Source organism: Culex quinquefasciatus, chromosome 3, assembly GCF_015732765.1.
Source record: "Culex quinquefasciatus strain JHB chromosome 3, VPISU_Cqui_1.0_pri_paternal, whole genome shotgun sequence".
NCBI lineage: Eukaryota > Metazoa > Arthropoda > Insecta > Diptera > Culicidae > Culex > Culex quinquefasciatus.
The window spans coordinates 141175815-141191336 of record NC_051863.1 but is presented as its reverse complement, the minus strand read 5'-3'; the positions used below and the strand labels follow the sequence as shown (position 1 = coordinate 141191336).

Here is a 15522-nt window from a genome sequence, read left to right as displayed (position 1 = left end):
AATGCAACCTGGCGCTTAAAATTTGGCCTGCGCCTTTTTGAGATTTTTTAGTTTTAAATTTGCATCTTTTTTACCTTAAAATGGCTGTATATTTTGACCAAATTCACTTGTCAAAAAATAAAAATGTTTGTTTTTCAGAGCTCTAAAAGTGCCTCCAACACCACTTTTCTCTAAAACTTAACCCTTAATTTCTACGTTCAAAAAACTGATTTTTATTTGGTTTGTTCAGATGCTTTCTCTAAATTTGGTCGTAGAAGGCGTAGATTGTGAGATAAAATTTTGGTGTCTTCGACAAAGTTGCTTGGATGTGCGAGCCCAACAACTTTTTAGAAGACAAAAAAAAACCCAAAAATATCCCTTAAATGTTAGATTTTCAAAATCACAATAATCGTGAACAACAATGTTGAACCAAACAAAAAGTTTCCCCTTTCCATTTGCAACAACTCTTCTCAAGACACCAAAACTTCACAATTTTTCGGAAAATCAATTTTGCACTTAATTTTGCGATCTGGACCACTGTGCAATGCATACAAGAACATACATTTTTTTCAGAGTTTAGGTGAGAAAAACTGCCAACATTTCTCAGAATTCATAAGCAAGGCCTACTAATTACACGACGTTGCAAGGAAATGTGTTGAAGGCCAGGATATGGTTTCATATACAATGGACTCTCTCGTTATCCATATTGAAGGGACCGTCGAGAGCAGGAGGTATCAAATTAAGAAAGGAACAATCGAAGCATGCTATTTGAAGCGACTGAACAGCACCAATTCTCTATAAAAACTTTGATGAAAAACCATTCGGCCCTGTCTATTTTTTAAAATTCAAAATGCACGTGTTTCTGGGCACCTCAAATTTCATGCTTCCCCTCGAGTTAAGCCTGCACAGACATTTTTTTGGTCGGTGTAATCCGATTATCGACAACGAGAGAGTTGACAGTAGTAATTTTGGCCGCTGAATCCGAAACTAGAATCTTATTTCACAAAAAAGTGATGATATTTACTTACATCACAAATTTATTAAAGATATTGTTTTTGCGCGTTCTAAATGTCTTAAACATATCGAAAAATCTCATTTAGTAATTTGCGGGATAACTCTAGTGCGTTTCAGTCAATTGCGCACATTTTTTGGCAAATAGCACAAAATGTGGAGCGAACAGGCAAAGGATGAAGTCTCTCAATTCTCCTTTACGTACAGCAGCACACATTTGTGTTACAATGTGTAATTCATTACGATCAATTCCGCGAAGATTGAGAGTTGACAATCAACTGCATTCTTTCGCCGAAATCCGCAACATCATCCAGCAATGGCCTTAGTGCAATAGAGCTGCAAGATCATCATCAACTCACAGTCATAACTGGGAAAAAGGCTACCTACCCCTACCCCGAGAGACTTTCTTCGCTGAGGGTTGCGTCGAGAGCAGCTATGCAGTACCCGACGAGTGTTTGTACGGCGCAGAGAGCGCCCGAACTGGCTGGATTAATATGCACATTCATTTGATTTTAAGTCAGTTGAACGCGAACGGCTAACTAGCTTAGTCGGGGTGTGTACTTAAAGTCGTGCTATTTGTAGCTTTTTTTTTGTGTGGCCTTTGAACTTTCCCGCGCGATAATGAGGCATTCTTCGCTTCTCACGGTGTTCGCGGTTCTCGGAGTGGTGCTGACGACGGCGGTTCTAGGCCAGCAGCAGCAGAGCCTGCCCAAGGCATCTGGGAGTACGCCCCTCGATGGAACCGCCTTTGAGGAGGTCGTCGTTGAGACGTCTTTTTACGTAAAGGGTAAACCAGCTGCGGCCTCTCTGCGCCAGCAGCGAATCTTGGCCGGGCGAGAGAAAGGCATCGTGCGAACTCGGCGTGAAATCAGGTCCTAAGGGTGTAAAGTCCGATCGGGCGGTGTTATGTAATTGAGCTCTTGTTTTCATCTCTGGTACAGCCATGGAACCGAGCTGGACGGAGTGCCGCTAAAGTCGAACGCGCTGAGTCCGGTCGTGGGACACCACAAACATTCCCAAGACCAGCAGGACTTTTTGCGGTCGTTCTTCGACAAAGGCTTCAACAACGGAGCCGCAAAAGCTGAGCAGCGCGCTTTCCACAAGCAGAAAACGGTACGAATTGACAAAAAAAAAACACTTAATCAAAGTGCGAAAGAAATACCGAAAATTCATAAATCAATCTTCCCTTTCCCACCAGGTGACGACGAAGCCGTCCCGTGGAAATATGCTCCATTGAGGCCGCCACCTGTGGGACCATCCAAAGTCCATGTGGTCCGGACGTATCATTCGCGCGAATGCAAATCGACTTGTGTGACTTTCATGTGAAATTGGCGGTGCTTTTTGTTTGTTGTGCTTATTTGATTTGTAGGAAGTTGTTGACCTGTTTTAAAAAAGCTGGTTTTTTTTAATTTTTTTTTGTTCAGTGATTTTGAGTTCGTTTTATGTGGTGTTGAGTCGTAAGCCTAATCAATTCAAACTGTTGTACAATAAAAGTAAATAACATTTTTTTTACAATCTAAAATTTCTTTATTATTATTTTTTTGCCATATATTTTGCATTAAAAAAAATATTGAAATGTTTTAAACAAAGTGTTGAGTATCGCTCAGTGAAGGGTTAAGGCCAGTTTACGTAAAGGAGATTAGTATGCCGATCGAGTTTTCGCTCATTCGCGGTACAGTTTAAAGCTTAGAGCTCGAGTGTCTAGAGTCCAGACTAATCAAATGCACCACGTCGTCGTAGGTTTTGTTTCTACCTTCGCACCTTTTGCGCGTCGTCTGTTCGTGTCGTTGTTTAGGGAAGGAGTCACTATACCTACGATTTTACGTAGCAATTCATCAAATGTGATCTAAATCAATCGACTTGTTTTTGGAGGAGGCGTTTGATGAATCAATGATTAGAGTTTTGTTGGACTGACACTTGCTTAGAAGTTAATCGTCCTACAAGATTATAAATCCAAAATGTCTCACCACCACAAAACAATACCTGGGTTGGTGGTGAAGTAGTAAGCGTGGTTGCCCCTCACCCCAGTTAGCTTGGGTTCGATCCCGGTTAGCGTTTCTTGTCACTAGAAATGTTTGATCACGCCTACCGTCGAAAGCGGAAGTTAACTTTAAGTCAAAATATGTAATTGGAGTTCGGAAATTTTGATTGAATTGGTGTAATTTTTTAAATTAAATTATTTTTATCTATCATGTCCTTTTCGGTGCTAGGACCTGCTTAGGAACGATTCGGCTTTCGTAATAACTTTTTTTATAGCCAATAGCAACAACAGAGGCACGGTGCTCAAAATAACGTTATTGTGAAAAAAATATGCAATCCGAGATGTTGGTGTCTATCGATTCCTTACACCATAACGCACCTCTGAGCAAGCTCTTTTAAGATGTTACATCCGATTTTCAATAAGAAAACCAAAACAACCTATGCACAAGGGTCCTGATTTTCGGTTCAATGAACAGAAACCACTCACTCATCGCCTATCCAGTCGTCGCCTATTCTAACCCGCTAGCATTCATGAGCGAATGATACTCGCAAGCAGCCAGCGAGTGGCCCGAACTGTTCACTCAGCGAACAAATACATCGTGAACATTTTTGCCTACTCCGTCGCTCGACGACACTCATACACTACCATGCTCAGCGAAGAGCCATTCTCACAAAATGCCAGCGCGGCAGTCTTTTTGTCTTCAAGCCCTCAGTTTGCCATCAATTTGATTTTTTCTTGGTGGAAGTTTCTTTGAATGGTTTCTATAATGTTATGAAATCAAAATAAATGCACAATTTAATTGATAACATTGATTTTAGGCAACCCAAATGAATGATTATAACGCAGCGCATCAGAGAAAAAATGTTTTCAATTCAGAGTGATCGGTGACGTTCGGCCTGCCTGAGCCGTTCGGAGACTGAGCCGATCAGAGAGAGAAGGAGAGTAGAAGCGAGAGTGTTCGGGAGCGAATGGTGAGAAAGTGACAAACAGTAGGAATTCATCAGGGCAGTATCGCGTCGCCTGCTATTTGTGCTCGCGAATGGAGTGGTTAATTTTGAACAATCAGGACCCTTGCCTATGCAATTTCAGCATTTCAAAGAATATACATTTCGAGATAATGATGAATTTTGCTTCATTTGACTGTCAAGTATCTCTGGGCAAAGTTTCAGAAGGTTTGCTGATGTAGTTCTCGAGATACATCCATTTTAAAATGCTATTTCCGACTTTATATGAGAACATCTTCAAAATCAATACAGTTTCAGCAGTTTAAAGAACTGCATTTCGAGATAATGATGGATTTTGCTTCATATGACTGTTAAGGATCTCTGGGCCAAGTTTCAGAAGGTTTGCTGAAACTGAAAAGTTTCCAACTTTTTCTAAGAAAATTTATATAATCGGCATGAAAAAGTCGGAAATAGTTTCTTAATACGGCTGTATCTCCAAAACTACTTAAGCTAACCTTCTGAAACTTGGACCAGAGATCGTTGACATTCATAACAAGCAAAATTCATCATTATCTCGAAAAGTCGAAATGCATATTCTTTAAAGTGCTGAAATTGTATTGATTTTATAGATTTTCTTAGCAAAAATCGGAAATAGCATTTTAAAATGACTGTATCTCGAGAACTACATCAGCAAACCTTTTGAAACATTGCCCAGAGATACTTGACAGTCATATGAAGCAAAATTCATCATTATCTCGAAATGCATATTCTTAGTGCTGAAATTGTATAGATTGTTTTGGTTTTCTTATTGAAAATCGGGTGTAACATCTTAAAAGGGCTGCATCTCGAAAACTACAAGCGAATGTTTTCAGTTTTTGCTCAAAGGTGCGTTATGTTATGTGTAAGGAATCGATAGACACCAAAATCTCGGATTGCATTTTTTTTCATGATAACGGTATTTTGAGCACCGTGAGAGGATCTTTAGGGTCTAATGTTAGTAGAGGAGCCGATTATCCGCAGTTTGCTCGGGGACTTGGACAATGTATGTAAGGATTGATGAGGGGAATTCAAGAAAGTAGCTGGAAAAAAAGTAATCTGAAAAATATTTTCCATTTTTAGTTATGTTTTAAATAAATAGGTAGTGACTTAAAAAAAAATGATTTAACTCTCTTTAACATGACGAACACTGCCTACTCAGATATTTTTCATGATGATAATTTTTTTCATTGAAACATTAAAATTTGATCAAGTTTTGACGAAATTAATGGAAATTATTCTATGCATTCATCAAAAACTCAGTAGGCAGTGTCCATCATGTGAGAAGATATTAATAATTAATTAAATATTGTCCATAATCTTAATCTTATTCCTCATTACATCCAATGTCTTGACAAGCAAATTTAAATTATTGGCTTTATTTAGATTGCTTTCAACATACAAATTAAACGAAAAAAACATGTTCGGTTTTCATGGAGACGGTGGGTGTTTTAACTTGCGCATAAATTTGCTTTAATGTTTATGAATTGCTGTTATATGAAATAATGATTGATTATTTTTTTATTTAGTTATACAAAATCATAAAACACAATCATAATACTCAGCTCCAACTCAACGCATGTCCTCCAGAATACGTCGGCATTCCGTCCTCTCCAACAGCAAACCCGTTCGAGTACGAAATCGACAGATCCCGATCCCCAGGAAAGTTGTACGTCTGACTCCCACCAAACGATGCCGATCCACTCAAGCCCCCTGGCCCAACGTTGAACCCTTGCGATGCCGCATTCGCAGCCGATGCCCCAAACGAACCCAACGGTCCTCCACTCTGGAACGACTGGGCCTGGGCATTGGCCGCACTCGCGCCGAACCCGTCCGGTCCAAACCCTTGGCTGAAGGCGTTTGCGTTGGCGTTGGCACTGCTAAAGTCGAACCCCCTGAAATGGGTCATGCCATGAGTTTTAGGGTTAGGTTTTATGAGCTGCTACCGCGCCGAAATTCAGTTCAGTGACTTGAACGCGCGAACGGCCGTGGCTCGTAAAACCCGGATCTGATCATTTATGCACACATTATATCGCTCGAATTGGTCGTAAACCTACCCAAATTGACGCTTCTGCCGGGCCGAGGATCGCCGTAGAATAAAATTCGCAACGGCCTGGTCTGGCCGGGGCCAAGTCACGTCCAACGGCGTCGTCCATTGAGGAGCGGGTTCTTCGGCGGCTGCTCGATGACGATGGTCGAATTGAGTACACGACATTTGAATGGAAACAGTGCGTGGATTAGGTAAAATGGGCTGTACTTTAGTGGCCAGGCGGTTGAACCCTTACCGGTGAATTTCGTAGGAAGAACCGTATAAAATACGAAGCAGACAACCCAAATCCGGGAACACTTTCCCATCGTGATGACGCCAGGTCGGAGCAGGTGAGTCGCCGAGCAGGTGAACGTTTCGTACTGTACTGATATTTGCGAACTGACCGCGGGTAATTACGAACAGGTCAGGTAAGTGGCGTTTGAACAATATGAAGTTCTGTTTGTTTTTCTCAACGTTTGTAAGTTGGCCAATAATCGAGTGATTGGCATAGATTGGCATAGAGTATTTTAAAAATATGAGATCAAATTAAAGAATCTGTTGATTTTTTAAACACAAATTGCAGTATTTAGATATGAGTTTAAAATGATAAAACTCAATCAAATAAACATGATATTTAAATACTCCAAATTATTTAACTGTTACTAACAATCAACTTGAAACAAGGTTAAAAAAAATTAGAATGACAAATTTTAAGATAAATTTGATCTGTGTCGATTTCTACGACTTACCGTGTTGGAGCTACACTCAAACCCCGATGGTTTGACACCAACTGTTGTTAAACGAACGGGGTTACTTTTTAGTTTGACACCCCTTTTACACGGAGTTCATACACACTACCAAACGTTTGTTTTGATAGTGTGCGTGAGCGACGTGTAAAAAGTGACAGTTCGTCACTTTTTAGTTTGACTTTGACCAACCAACAGGGTACAAACTAAAAAAGTGTCAAACGAAAAAGTGACCAACCACCGGGGGTTGAGTGTATTGCAATTAATGCGGGAAGTTTTCGAGCTCGTCCAGAAATTTTAACTTCAATAGGGTCCTAAAGCCCAGTGTCAATTTTTATTTACAACAGTAAAAAACAAGATTAAAAACCATTTCTGATCACTTTTTTTCATTTTAATGCAAAAAAGAATAAATTGACACGACAACATTTTTTACGATGGGTCAACTATGGTCCCCTTGGAACAAGCTGTCAAGTAAGACCTTTTCTGTCATTAAGGACCGCGAGGTTAGTTTTTTTTTTAAATTGATTTAAATCCAGTTTAAATTCTTTGTGGTCGTACAAATAATCATTGTACTCAGAAAAATAAACTTTATCGTTGTGAACAATAATATCAGCAATCTAAACTTAAGTTTTGGACCCAATTATCAACTTGCTGTGTACAAAATTTGTATTTGCCCTATTACTAATCAAATGTGAGACACAAAACCCAACCAAAAAAACCGGCTCAGCTCAAGGTATTTTTCTGGCTTGTAACAATCATGAACTTCTGCTCGACCGCGGGGATTTTTCAACAACGGATCATGACTTCTGTAGTGTTTATAGCGCACCATATCAGCAAAAACACGACAAAACATATTTCCATCCCTCTGTCTACACCATATGTACGGGAAGGTCATCGTTTCAGTTCATCTTGATGAACTCTGAGTTGCTCGATGATTCCGTCGTACCTACAACTTTTGCAAGTTTCGTCGACAAAATCAACCTCGCCAGACTCTTCGCGAGGGATTCCTGATTAACATACAGTGTATATTATACTTTTAACTTCTTCGCATTTGTTGTGTTTTCTTGGGAGTTACCTTGGCTGATACTGGCTATGGCACAGTTATAAAATGTTTAAGAACTATTCAATTGATTAAAAATTTGTTATTTAAGACTAAAAAACAGGTTTGGTTTCAATTCAAAATGACGTCTTTTTTTGATGATATTTTTTTCGCTGTGAGCCTGACGCCTTCAGCTGTGGATGCTGCGAAGATTATAAAGACAAACACGGCTAATTAACCGGACAGAACCAGGAATACGAGTTTTAGCGGAAGAGGACATAAGACGATAAGCGTCGAAATATTGGATTTTAGTTTGGTTTTGGCTGTGACAGCGAACGGAACGTGATCATAGTGGGTTTAAAGTTCGGTGTGTTGTTGGTGTTATATTGGGAAAATAAATATTCTTTTGGCAACATGAAACTATTCATTGGTGTTATTGCACTGCTGGTGGTGTCGGCTTGTGCTCATAGTGAAGGTAAAGGTACGTTCAGAACTTATGGTTGTGTTAAAAATAACAATTTTATTTGAAATTGCTCCAAACTGTAAATAAGTTATAAAGATAAAGTTATGAATAGATAAAAAATTGTATTTTAAAGAAAAAATAAATTATGGATATTTTTTTTGTTGTGGCAAATGTTTTTCAATATTTTGATTCCTCTGTGCTCTCTTGTTCCAAACTTGCTGGGATTTCTATGTAGTTAGCATAATAGAGCACAGAGGCATCGATTTATGTCACTCTTCCCCTTCTTAATGCAGAGTTGAAAGTCATAAGTAGATCAGTGATTTTTTACGATTCAGTAGAACACTTGTAACTAGAAGGTGACGAGCGGGAATTCCCGGGAAAAATTTCCCGGGAAATCGAGCATTTTTGGACCTCTCGATTTCCGGGAAATTCGGTCGAGACTCCCGGGAAATTTTAAACTTATAAATATTGAAGCAAAATTATATAAACTAATCAAGAATTATTTGAAAAATTCAAAATTGTTTGGATCACTGGATGTCTAATATTCGATGTTCAAATTCAAATAAACCTATGCTTCTCTAATCTTCCTATTCACATTTTTTTTAATTTTAACTTGTCAAAAATTCCAATAACTATAATCGAGAGAAGCCAAAAAAATGTGGACCCCAAAATTTACCTTAAAATATACTCTGCAGTTACACCCTAGAAATGAAATTTAATGTTTTCTTTTTATAAATCCAGAGTGCTTATAGGGCGTTGTGAAAAAAACTCTAGAAATATTATTTTTATTTATTATTTCTAAGAGGTAAAAGCTTTTTCAAGATAAGTTCAAATTCCATATATTCTCTCGAGCATAGCAATCCTATTTTTTTTTATTCTAAGTACCTAAGTTAATTTTCAAGGTAATTTCTTTTTTTGATGTCCAAGCGATGTCATTTTATGTTTCACGTCAACCTCAATATTAAACTCTGGAGCGTTAATCTTTGTAAAGTTAAGGTTCTCCTATTGTGAATACTCCGGTTTTCCTGATAACTGTAAATATATCTTCAATTAAAATTTACAGTTGACCTTAAAAAGGATGAAAAAAAATTTAAATTGTTGTTTTGAGTCGTTATTTATCATGTTGCAAAAATCTCGATACTGGTAAATTATATATTAGCTATGTTTTTACTTCACAAAAATTGAATAATAAGAAGTTCATGGAACAAGTTTGTGAAACATTTGAAAAGTCACTCATTGCGAATTATGATTCGTAAACATTTTAAAACAATTATAGTATACTATATAGTTCCTCAAAATTATGAGGATACTTAATTTAACGAATAAATAACGAATTTAATACTTTTCTTTTTAAATTGTTAAACCATTTTGGCATAGTAAAAAAAACTCCCGAGTCCCGGGAATTCCCGGGAAATGGCCAAATTCAACTCTCGATTCCCGGGAAATTGAAAATCTCGAGAATCGTCACCCTCTACTTGTAACTTAACTAGTTAATTGAAATTACAAGTTATTTTAATCAAATCTGTACTTAAAATCTATTCAAAAAAGTGAACTTATTGCCCTTTTAATACAACAGTATTGACATTATGGACTCTAGGAGATACCAGCAGGAAACAAAAGCTTTACGTACATTAAATTCTTAATGAATCATTTGTCAACTTCAAATTTACCTTCGAATTGGCCTAAAAACACTTAAAAATGATCACAAATCGTTTGAAAAACAATTCTAGTTATTTTACTGTCAGAAACAAAGTTGTATATTCTTAGATGTAAATAAACATCGCAAAATGCATCGAGAATATTGTTTTATTAGTTAGAAACTCGATAAAGGTGATATCGACTGAAAGGGAATCAAATACATATATTTAGGATAATTTTACGAATTTGGACATTTCTCTGCTTCATTCGGGCATTTTTATCAATCTGAAAACATTAGATTCCTTAGCAAAACATTTTGTGAATAATATTTGCAGAGTTTTTTTTACAGGTTTCAAATATTTAGTAATCACTTTTAGGGTGATATTTTATGGTTCTAAATGTCAGATTATCTGTTTTCAATTTTATTTAATCCAGTTAGAAAAGTTATCAGAAAAAGTTTTTCGAAATGAAACCTTTCAAAATTTTACAAAAAAAAATCAGGAAATAATTAATGATTTTTTTTTAATTTTCATTGAAAAACTTGTAAAATTGTAATACAAACATTGAATACATCGTATTACGCTTTATTAATGTGTTATTATTCTAATAAAGAGTTTTCAATCTTTATATAAATTTTGGATATCAGAGCAACTAATGACGCAAAATTAAAAAAAAACCTAGTCCTGGTTGGTGCCTTCTTTTCATCAATATAGTAATTTCGTCTGAAATAAAAAGAACCTATTTCAAAAACATGCAGACTTTTGTCAAGACATCGCCTTTGAGGAAAACGGCAACCCTCTACACGGCTATTTCGTGGCAATCAGATCCGTCCATTTGAGGTTATGTTAAAAATCACCCTTTTTCTAGGCATCTAAATAGTTTTTTAATCATAATTTTTAAACAACTAAATGAAACTTAACGATTTTCAATACCAAGCTGTGGGACCCGAAACTGGACCGAGTAGATCACATCCGGACAAAATTTATTCAGCCAAAGCCGAGAAAATCATATTTGACAAATTGTAAAAAATAGAATTATGTGGGTTCTGGATTCGAAATGGTGGTCATTTAATAAAATCGATGACCAAAGCATTGTTTCATCTGTAACCCAAAACAAAATGAATTCAGATTACCATCTTCAAGAAACAATTCCCAGAAACCATTGCCAAAAACGGTTTCTTGCTCCAGAAAATAGAAATTTAGAGCACCGAATTGAAAACGACAACCGGTTTCGCAACTTTCTTTGTCCGTCTCGTATCATTCAGTGTCACCCTGGAACCGGTTCCATCGCTCCGCGCAGCAGGGATTTCCCATGCGCAGTTTGATTACATTACCGCTCGCGATGGTGTTTTGATCAGCACCATGCTGCCATCAACATACGAAGTCTTCGGCGGCGCGAAGGTTCAAGAGTCTGCGATTGTGACGCCCATCATGGGTGCGAAACTGGTTGGCGGCAGAAAGAATAAACGACCTGCTCTGGTCGTTGTTGCTAAATTAGCATCCCACGTCCAAAATTGGTGGAACTTTGTGTCTGGTTGAGCTTTATCAATTTGCATAGCCGGGGTCGTAAACGGCTCTACATGGGCGGATGGTTTCGCCTTAATTGTTTATATATTTTTTGTGTTTTTATATGGTTTTATTACATGCAATTATCTGAACATTGCAGATGCAGCACAGAAGGGCAAATCGGATGTGGCTACGTTCGAGGAGATTAAGGTGGAGTCGTCGCTGAATGTGCGGAAAAACAATCCAGCTGCCCGGCGACACGTACGAAGCGTTGTGGAACTGCTGATGCCCAGCGTGCTGCGAACTAAGCGACAGTTTGGGTAAGTAGAGATTAGTTATCCCTCATATACTTATCATAAGAGTTCTAAAAAAAAGTAAGAAGACATTTTCCGACCAATTTAAGGTTTTCGGTTGTCAAGCTCTATTCTTTTGGGTCATAGAAATTTCGTCTCGGCCAGATTGTGAACTTTTGATACAAACATTAGCTAAAAAAATTTTTTTCCTCCAGAAATTGGATTCAAATGAAAGTGCTTCATTTTTGAATAATGCAAAATTATCATTTTTTTAACATTGCATTGTTAATTCGACTTTTAGTTCCTGCGATTTGTTCTGGCTTGAATAAAAATAATAAAATTAAATTATTCTTAACGTGTGAGTGGTGTGGTGATCCAATCCAACACCCGCTGACCGGCAGCGAAATTATAGTTTGTGTCAGACTTAGAGGCTGATACAGCTTATCCAGTCCCGGTCATTAGGTGGTGACAACCCTTGCGGTGCTTCCAATGCACAATGATCCAGATCGCAAAATTAAGTGGAAAATGGATTTTCCGAAAAATTGTGAAGTTTTGGAGCTTTGGTGTCTTCTGAAGAGTTGTTGCAAATGAAAAAGGGCAACTTTTGATTTGGTTGAAAATTAGGGTTATTTTGAAAATCTAACTTTTCAGGAATATTTTTGGGTTTTTTTTTGTTTTCTAATAAGTTGTTGGGCTTGCCTATCCAAGCAATTTTGTCGAAGACACCAAAATTTTATCTCGTAATCTACGCCTTCTATGACCAAATTTATAGAAAGCATCTGAGCAAACCTTCAAAAATCCGTTTTTTGAACGTGGCATTTCAGGGTTAAATTTTAGAGAAAGAAAAGTGATATTCGGGGCACTTCTCGAGCTCTACACTCAGAACTGGGCATCGGCATACGAGAGGATAAAGAGCACGATTCGGTAGTAAAATGGTACTGTGTGCAGACGGAGGGAATAAATCCCGAAATTACCGAGAGTACTTTACTCATGGGCTCATCTTCAAAAAAATGTTCATCTATCAAAAAAAAAAAAGTACCGGTACCGAGACTCGAACCCAAGACCTTCGGCATATTGAATCGTGCCTTTACCGTATGGGCCACCATGGTTCGGTGACTAAGTGGCGTTCATTTGTCCATATAAGCCACTCAATAGGATGAACTGTTCCAATGAACGAATGAACACGCGAGAGGACTCTACTCTCGCAAAATAGCACTTTCCTCACGTTTCTTTTCGTGAGGACTATCCCCTCGTTCTTTAACAAACATTTTTTTATTTTTTGGTAAGTCAATTTGGACTTAACAGTGCACCGGTGCACATCAACCAGAGTTTTTGCACCTAGATTTTTTTTACAAACATTTAAGTATCTTCTAAACTACGGGTACTATCGAAATAGTTTTTTTTTTCATCCCCTAAAGTACAGTCCACAAAATAATTTACAACAAAATTTGACTAATTTTAAAATCCCGTTGTTACCGGATTGGGTCCGTAAGATTGGATTTTTTTTTTATAAGAAGACAACAACTTCCTTCACTGCTGTGCACCCTTAAGGGTCAAAAGTTACAGCCATTTTGCAAATTTAAAACCCAAATATCTCGAAAAGGCGCAAGCCAAATTTTATGCGCCAGGTTGCATTTGAATTAGGAGATCCAACACTACAAACGCTGAAAAAATCTCAGGGGTGTTTTTCTTTAAACTCGAGATATCTTCATTTGAAAAAGTCTTCAAGGGAAAACCATATGGGACCACCCTAACGAAATTCGGAAATTGTACAAATATATGTTTTTCCATGTAATTTTGCCCGCTTAATCTGAATCTGCCTTTACAGCCTAAGTGTAAAAAAAAAATGAATTTTGGTCATATTTTGGGTTTCCATGTAAAATTATCAAAAAAATAAGACTTTTTCAAATGAAGATATCTCGAGTTTAAAGAAAAACACTACTGAGATCTCCTCTTTCAAATGCAACCTGGCGCTTAAAATTTGACTTACACCTTTTCGAGACATTTGCGTTTTAAAATGGCTGCAACTTTTGACCCTTAAGTCAAAATTGATGTCGAAAATGTTTGAGTTTGAGTATTTTTTGCATGCTGAAATTTGTAGTTTATTGTCAATGTCGATAAATTAACGATTTCCTGTTTTTTAGATTGATAACTTGTATTAGAAAGAAAGCTCAAAGGAAAAAATGATAGTTCTGCAAAATTGATGATTTTTTTATGTGAGGATTATGTTAATATAAGAAAATTCAAATTTATCTGTTTTCAAAGACCAACTTTTTTTTTACTTATTTCGAGCTAATCTGTTTTCAAATGATGATGTTTGTTCACGAGAATTTTAAAAATTTTGGAGTGGTTCTCATGAATATTTCTCAACAATTCAGGAATTAGCACAAAATACGTCTGTAGAATGTGAGCCTATTTTTTTTTCAAATATCAGGTCAATTAGTTTTTTTAGACAACATTACTCAAATGCATTCAAATTGCATGCAAGCTCCTGTTGAGTCACAAATTAGATCTATATCAGAGAAGTGGACTCCGAGACATCTTTTACGATCATTTTGACCTTGAAACGAAAAAAAGAACCGAATTTGTCCACATTCTAGCAGAACCCAGCATTTTATGGCGATCGTCTCCTTTCTGGGGGGTAGTCCATTGATCGATTCAAATAGCTATACTTTCGATGATTTTCAAAGTATTTTTTTCAACAATTTGAGCTTTTTTTAAAGGAACTTGCTGTGCATTCCCATCAATCGAGGGATCTTACTTTTAACCAATCTCATTACCATGATTGAACGAACGTGTCCGGACTCGCCGAAACATTCCGGCTGGCCAGATCATTCAAATTGAGACATCAAACTTCTAATTTGTGGTAAATCGCCCATTGAGTTTCGGGTGCAGGGTAATTCTCGCGAAAAAAAAAATCGCTCCACCGCGCATGGTCGTAAAAATCAAGCACCACTGATGCCAATCTGTGATTTCGATTCGTTTTTTGTTTCTTTTCCAGTGGTGGATTCGGAGCGGCCAGTTCCCAGGCGAATGCCAACGCCTTCAACCAGCAGTTTGGCCCGCAAGGTTTTGGCGCCAGCGCTGCTAACGCCGGCGCTCAGTCGTTCTACAACCAGGGACCGGGTGGCGGCTTCGGAGCCTCGGCGGCCAACGCTGCTTCGCAGGGATTCCAGGCTGGGCCGGGTGGATTCTCGGTAGGTTCAATAACATAGAGTTGAGTTAAATAAAACAAACTTTATTCTTCAAAATATCTTTCAGGGATCGGCCAGCCAGTCCGGCAGTCAGTCCTACAAGTTGCCCGGAAATCGCGACGTCAGCCTCTCGTACTCTGGTGGATTCTCGGTAGCTGACGGCAAACCAAGCGTGTCACAAGGAAACTCGATCAGCTTCTCAGGATAAACGAACGCGTCTCGAAACGGGCCATAAAAATGAACAAATTGAAACCAGACTAAATTAAATCTAAATCTATTTTAAAACACGAAATGACGGTGCTGAGCTCGTTTCCTAAATTAGAACACTCCGAAAGTGTCCCCTCGATCCCCGACTGATCCGGATTCGGTCTTGAAATGGGTTAATAAGTGAGCTTACGCAAAACTCTGACCGTGCGAGAAGAGTGATTTTGTATGCAGGCTGAGGAGTCCAACTTTACGAACGATGACAGAGTGTGAATTTGCAAGTGATTGTCTAGAACTTGGATATTTTAGGAAAACTCGGTCCCCTTTCGTTTCTCAAGCTAAAAGAAGAAAATAATTAAAGTTAAAGTATATATTTATTAGGACATAAGGGTTGTTCTGACAAATTTAGGGTTCATTTATTTAGAAATTTAACAGAATTCCAAGATAAATCTTTTTTGAT

General features: G+C 37.8%; 3 protein-coding genes across 4 annotated transcripts; 2 read left to right on the top strand and 1 right to left on the bottom strand.

Moving 5' to 3' along the window:
• The first annotated feature begins 1435 nt into the window (after positions 1-1435).
• On the top strand, positions 1436-2512 carry LOC6033542. Its single transcript, XM_001843924.2, has 3 exons — positions 1436-1862; positions 1932-2103; positions 2189-2512. The coding sequence occupies exons 1-3, from the start codon at positions 1612-1614 to the stop codon at positions 2225-2227; spliced, it is 462 nt and encodes a 153-aa protein (XP_001843976.2). The 5' UTR covers positions 1436-1611; the 3' UTR covers positions 2228-2512.
• A 2758-nt stretch (positions 2513-5270) lies between these two features.
• On the bottom strand, positions 5271-6387 carry LOC119770155. The gene is made up of 3 exons (XM_038264536.1): positions 6237-6387; positions 6009-6129; positions 5271-5846 (listed from the first exon to the last, which is right to left on the bottom strand). The coding sequence occupies exons 1-3, from the start codon at positions 6304-6306 to the stop codon at positions 5513-5515; spliced, it is 525 nt and encodes a 174-aa protein (XP_038120464.1). The 5' UTR covers positions 6307-6387; the 3' UTR covers positions 5271-5512.
• A 1583-nt stretch (positions 6388-7970) lies between these two features.
• On the top strand, positions 7971-15150 carry LOC6033543 (keratin, type I cytoskeletal 9). 2 transcript variants are annotated; one of them, XM_038266232.1, is made up of 4 exons: positions 7971-8240; positions 11532-11691; positions 14666-14861; positions 14926-15150. In XM_038266232.1, the coding sequence occupies exons 1-4, from the start codon at positions 8180-8182 to the stop codon at positions 15064-15066; spliced, it is 558 nt and encodes a 185-aa protein (XP_038122160.1). In that variant the 5' UTR covers positions 7971-8179; the 3' UTR covers positions 15067-15150. The 2 variants fall into 2 exon arrangements, with proteins under 2 accessions (XP_038122160.1, XP_001843977.2); XM_001843925.2 differs by having other exon boundaries at positions 7971-8246.
• Positions 15151-15522: the final 372 nt, after the last annotated feature.

Excerpts from the sequence above, each read along its gene's own strand:
- LOC6033542 (XM_001843924.2), top strand. The coding sequence starts at position 1,612 with ATGAGGCATTCTTCGCTTCTCACGGTGTTCGCGGTTCTCGGAGTGGTG. Across the intron at positions 1,863-1,931 it reads CGAACTCGGCGTGAAATCAG|CCATGGAACCGAGCTGGACG; the intron begins GTCCTAAGGGTG and ends TCTCTGGTACAG. Across the intron at positions 2,104-2,188 it reads CTTTCCACAAGCAGAAAACG|GTGACGACGAAGCCGTCCCG; the intron begins GTACGAATTGAC and ends CTTTCCCACCAG.
- LOC119770155 (XM_038264536.1), bottom strand. The coding sequence starts at position 6,306 with ATGGGAAAGTGTTCCCGGATTTGGGTTGTCTGCTTCGTATTTTATACG. Across the intron at positions 6,130-6,236 it reads TCTTCCTACGAAATTCACCG|CCGCCGAAGAACCCGCTCCT; the intron begins GTAAGGGTTCAA and ends GTCATCGAGCAG. Across the intron at positions 5,847-6,008 it reads CGGCAGAAGCGTCAATTTGG|GGGGTTCGACTTTAGCAGTG; the intron begins GTAGGTTTACGA and ends GACCCATTTCAG.
- LOC6033543 (XM_001843925.2), top strand. The coding sequence starts at position 8,180 with ATGAAACTATTCATTGGTGTTATTGCACTGCTGGTGGTGTCGGCTTGT. Across the intron at positions 8,247-11,531 it reads TGCTCATAGTGAAGGTAAAG|ATGCAGCACAGAAGGGCAAA; the intron begins GTACGTTCAGAA and ends TGAACATTGCAG. Across the intron at positions 11,692-14,665 it reads CGAACTAAGCGACAGTTTGG|TGGTGGATTCGGAGCGGCCA; the intron begins GTAAGTAGAGAT and ends TTTCTTTTCCAG.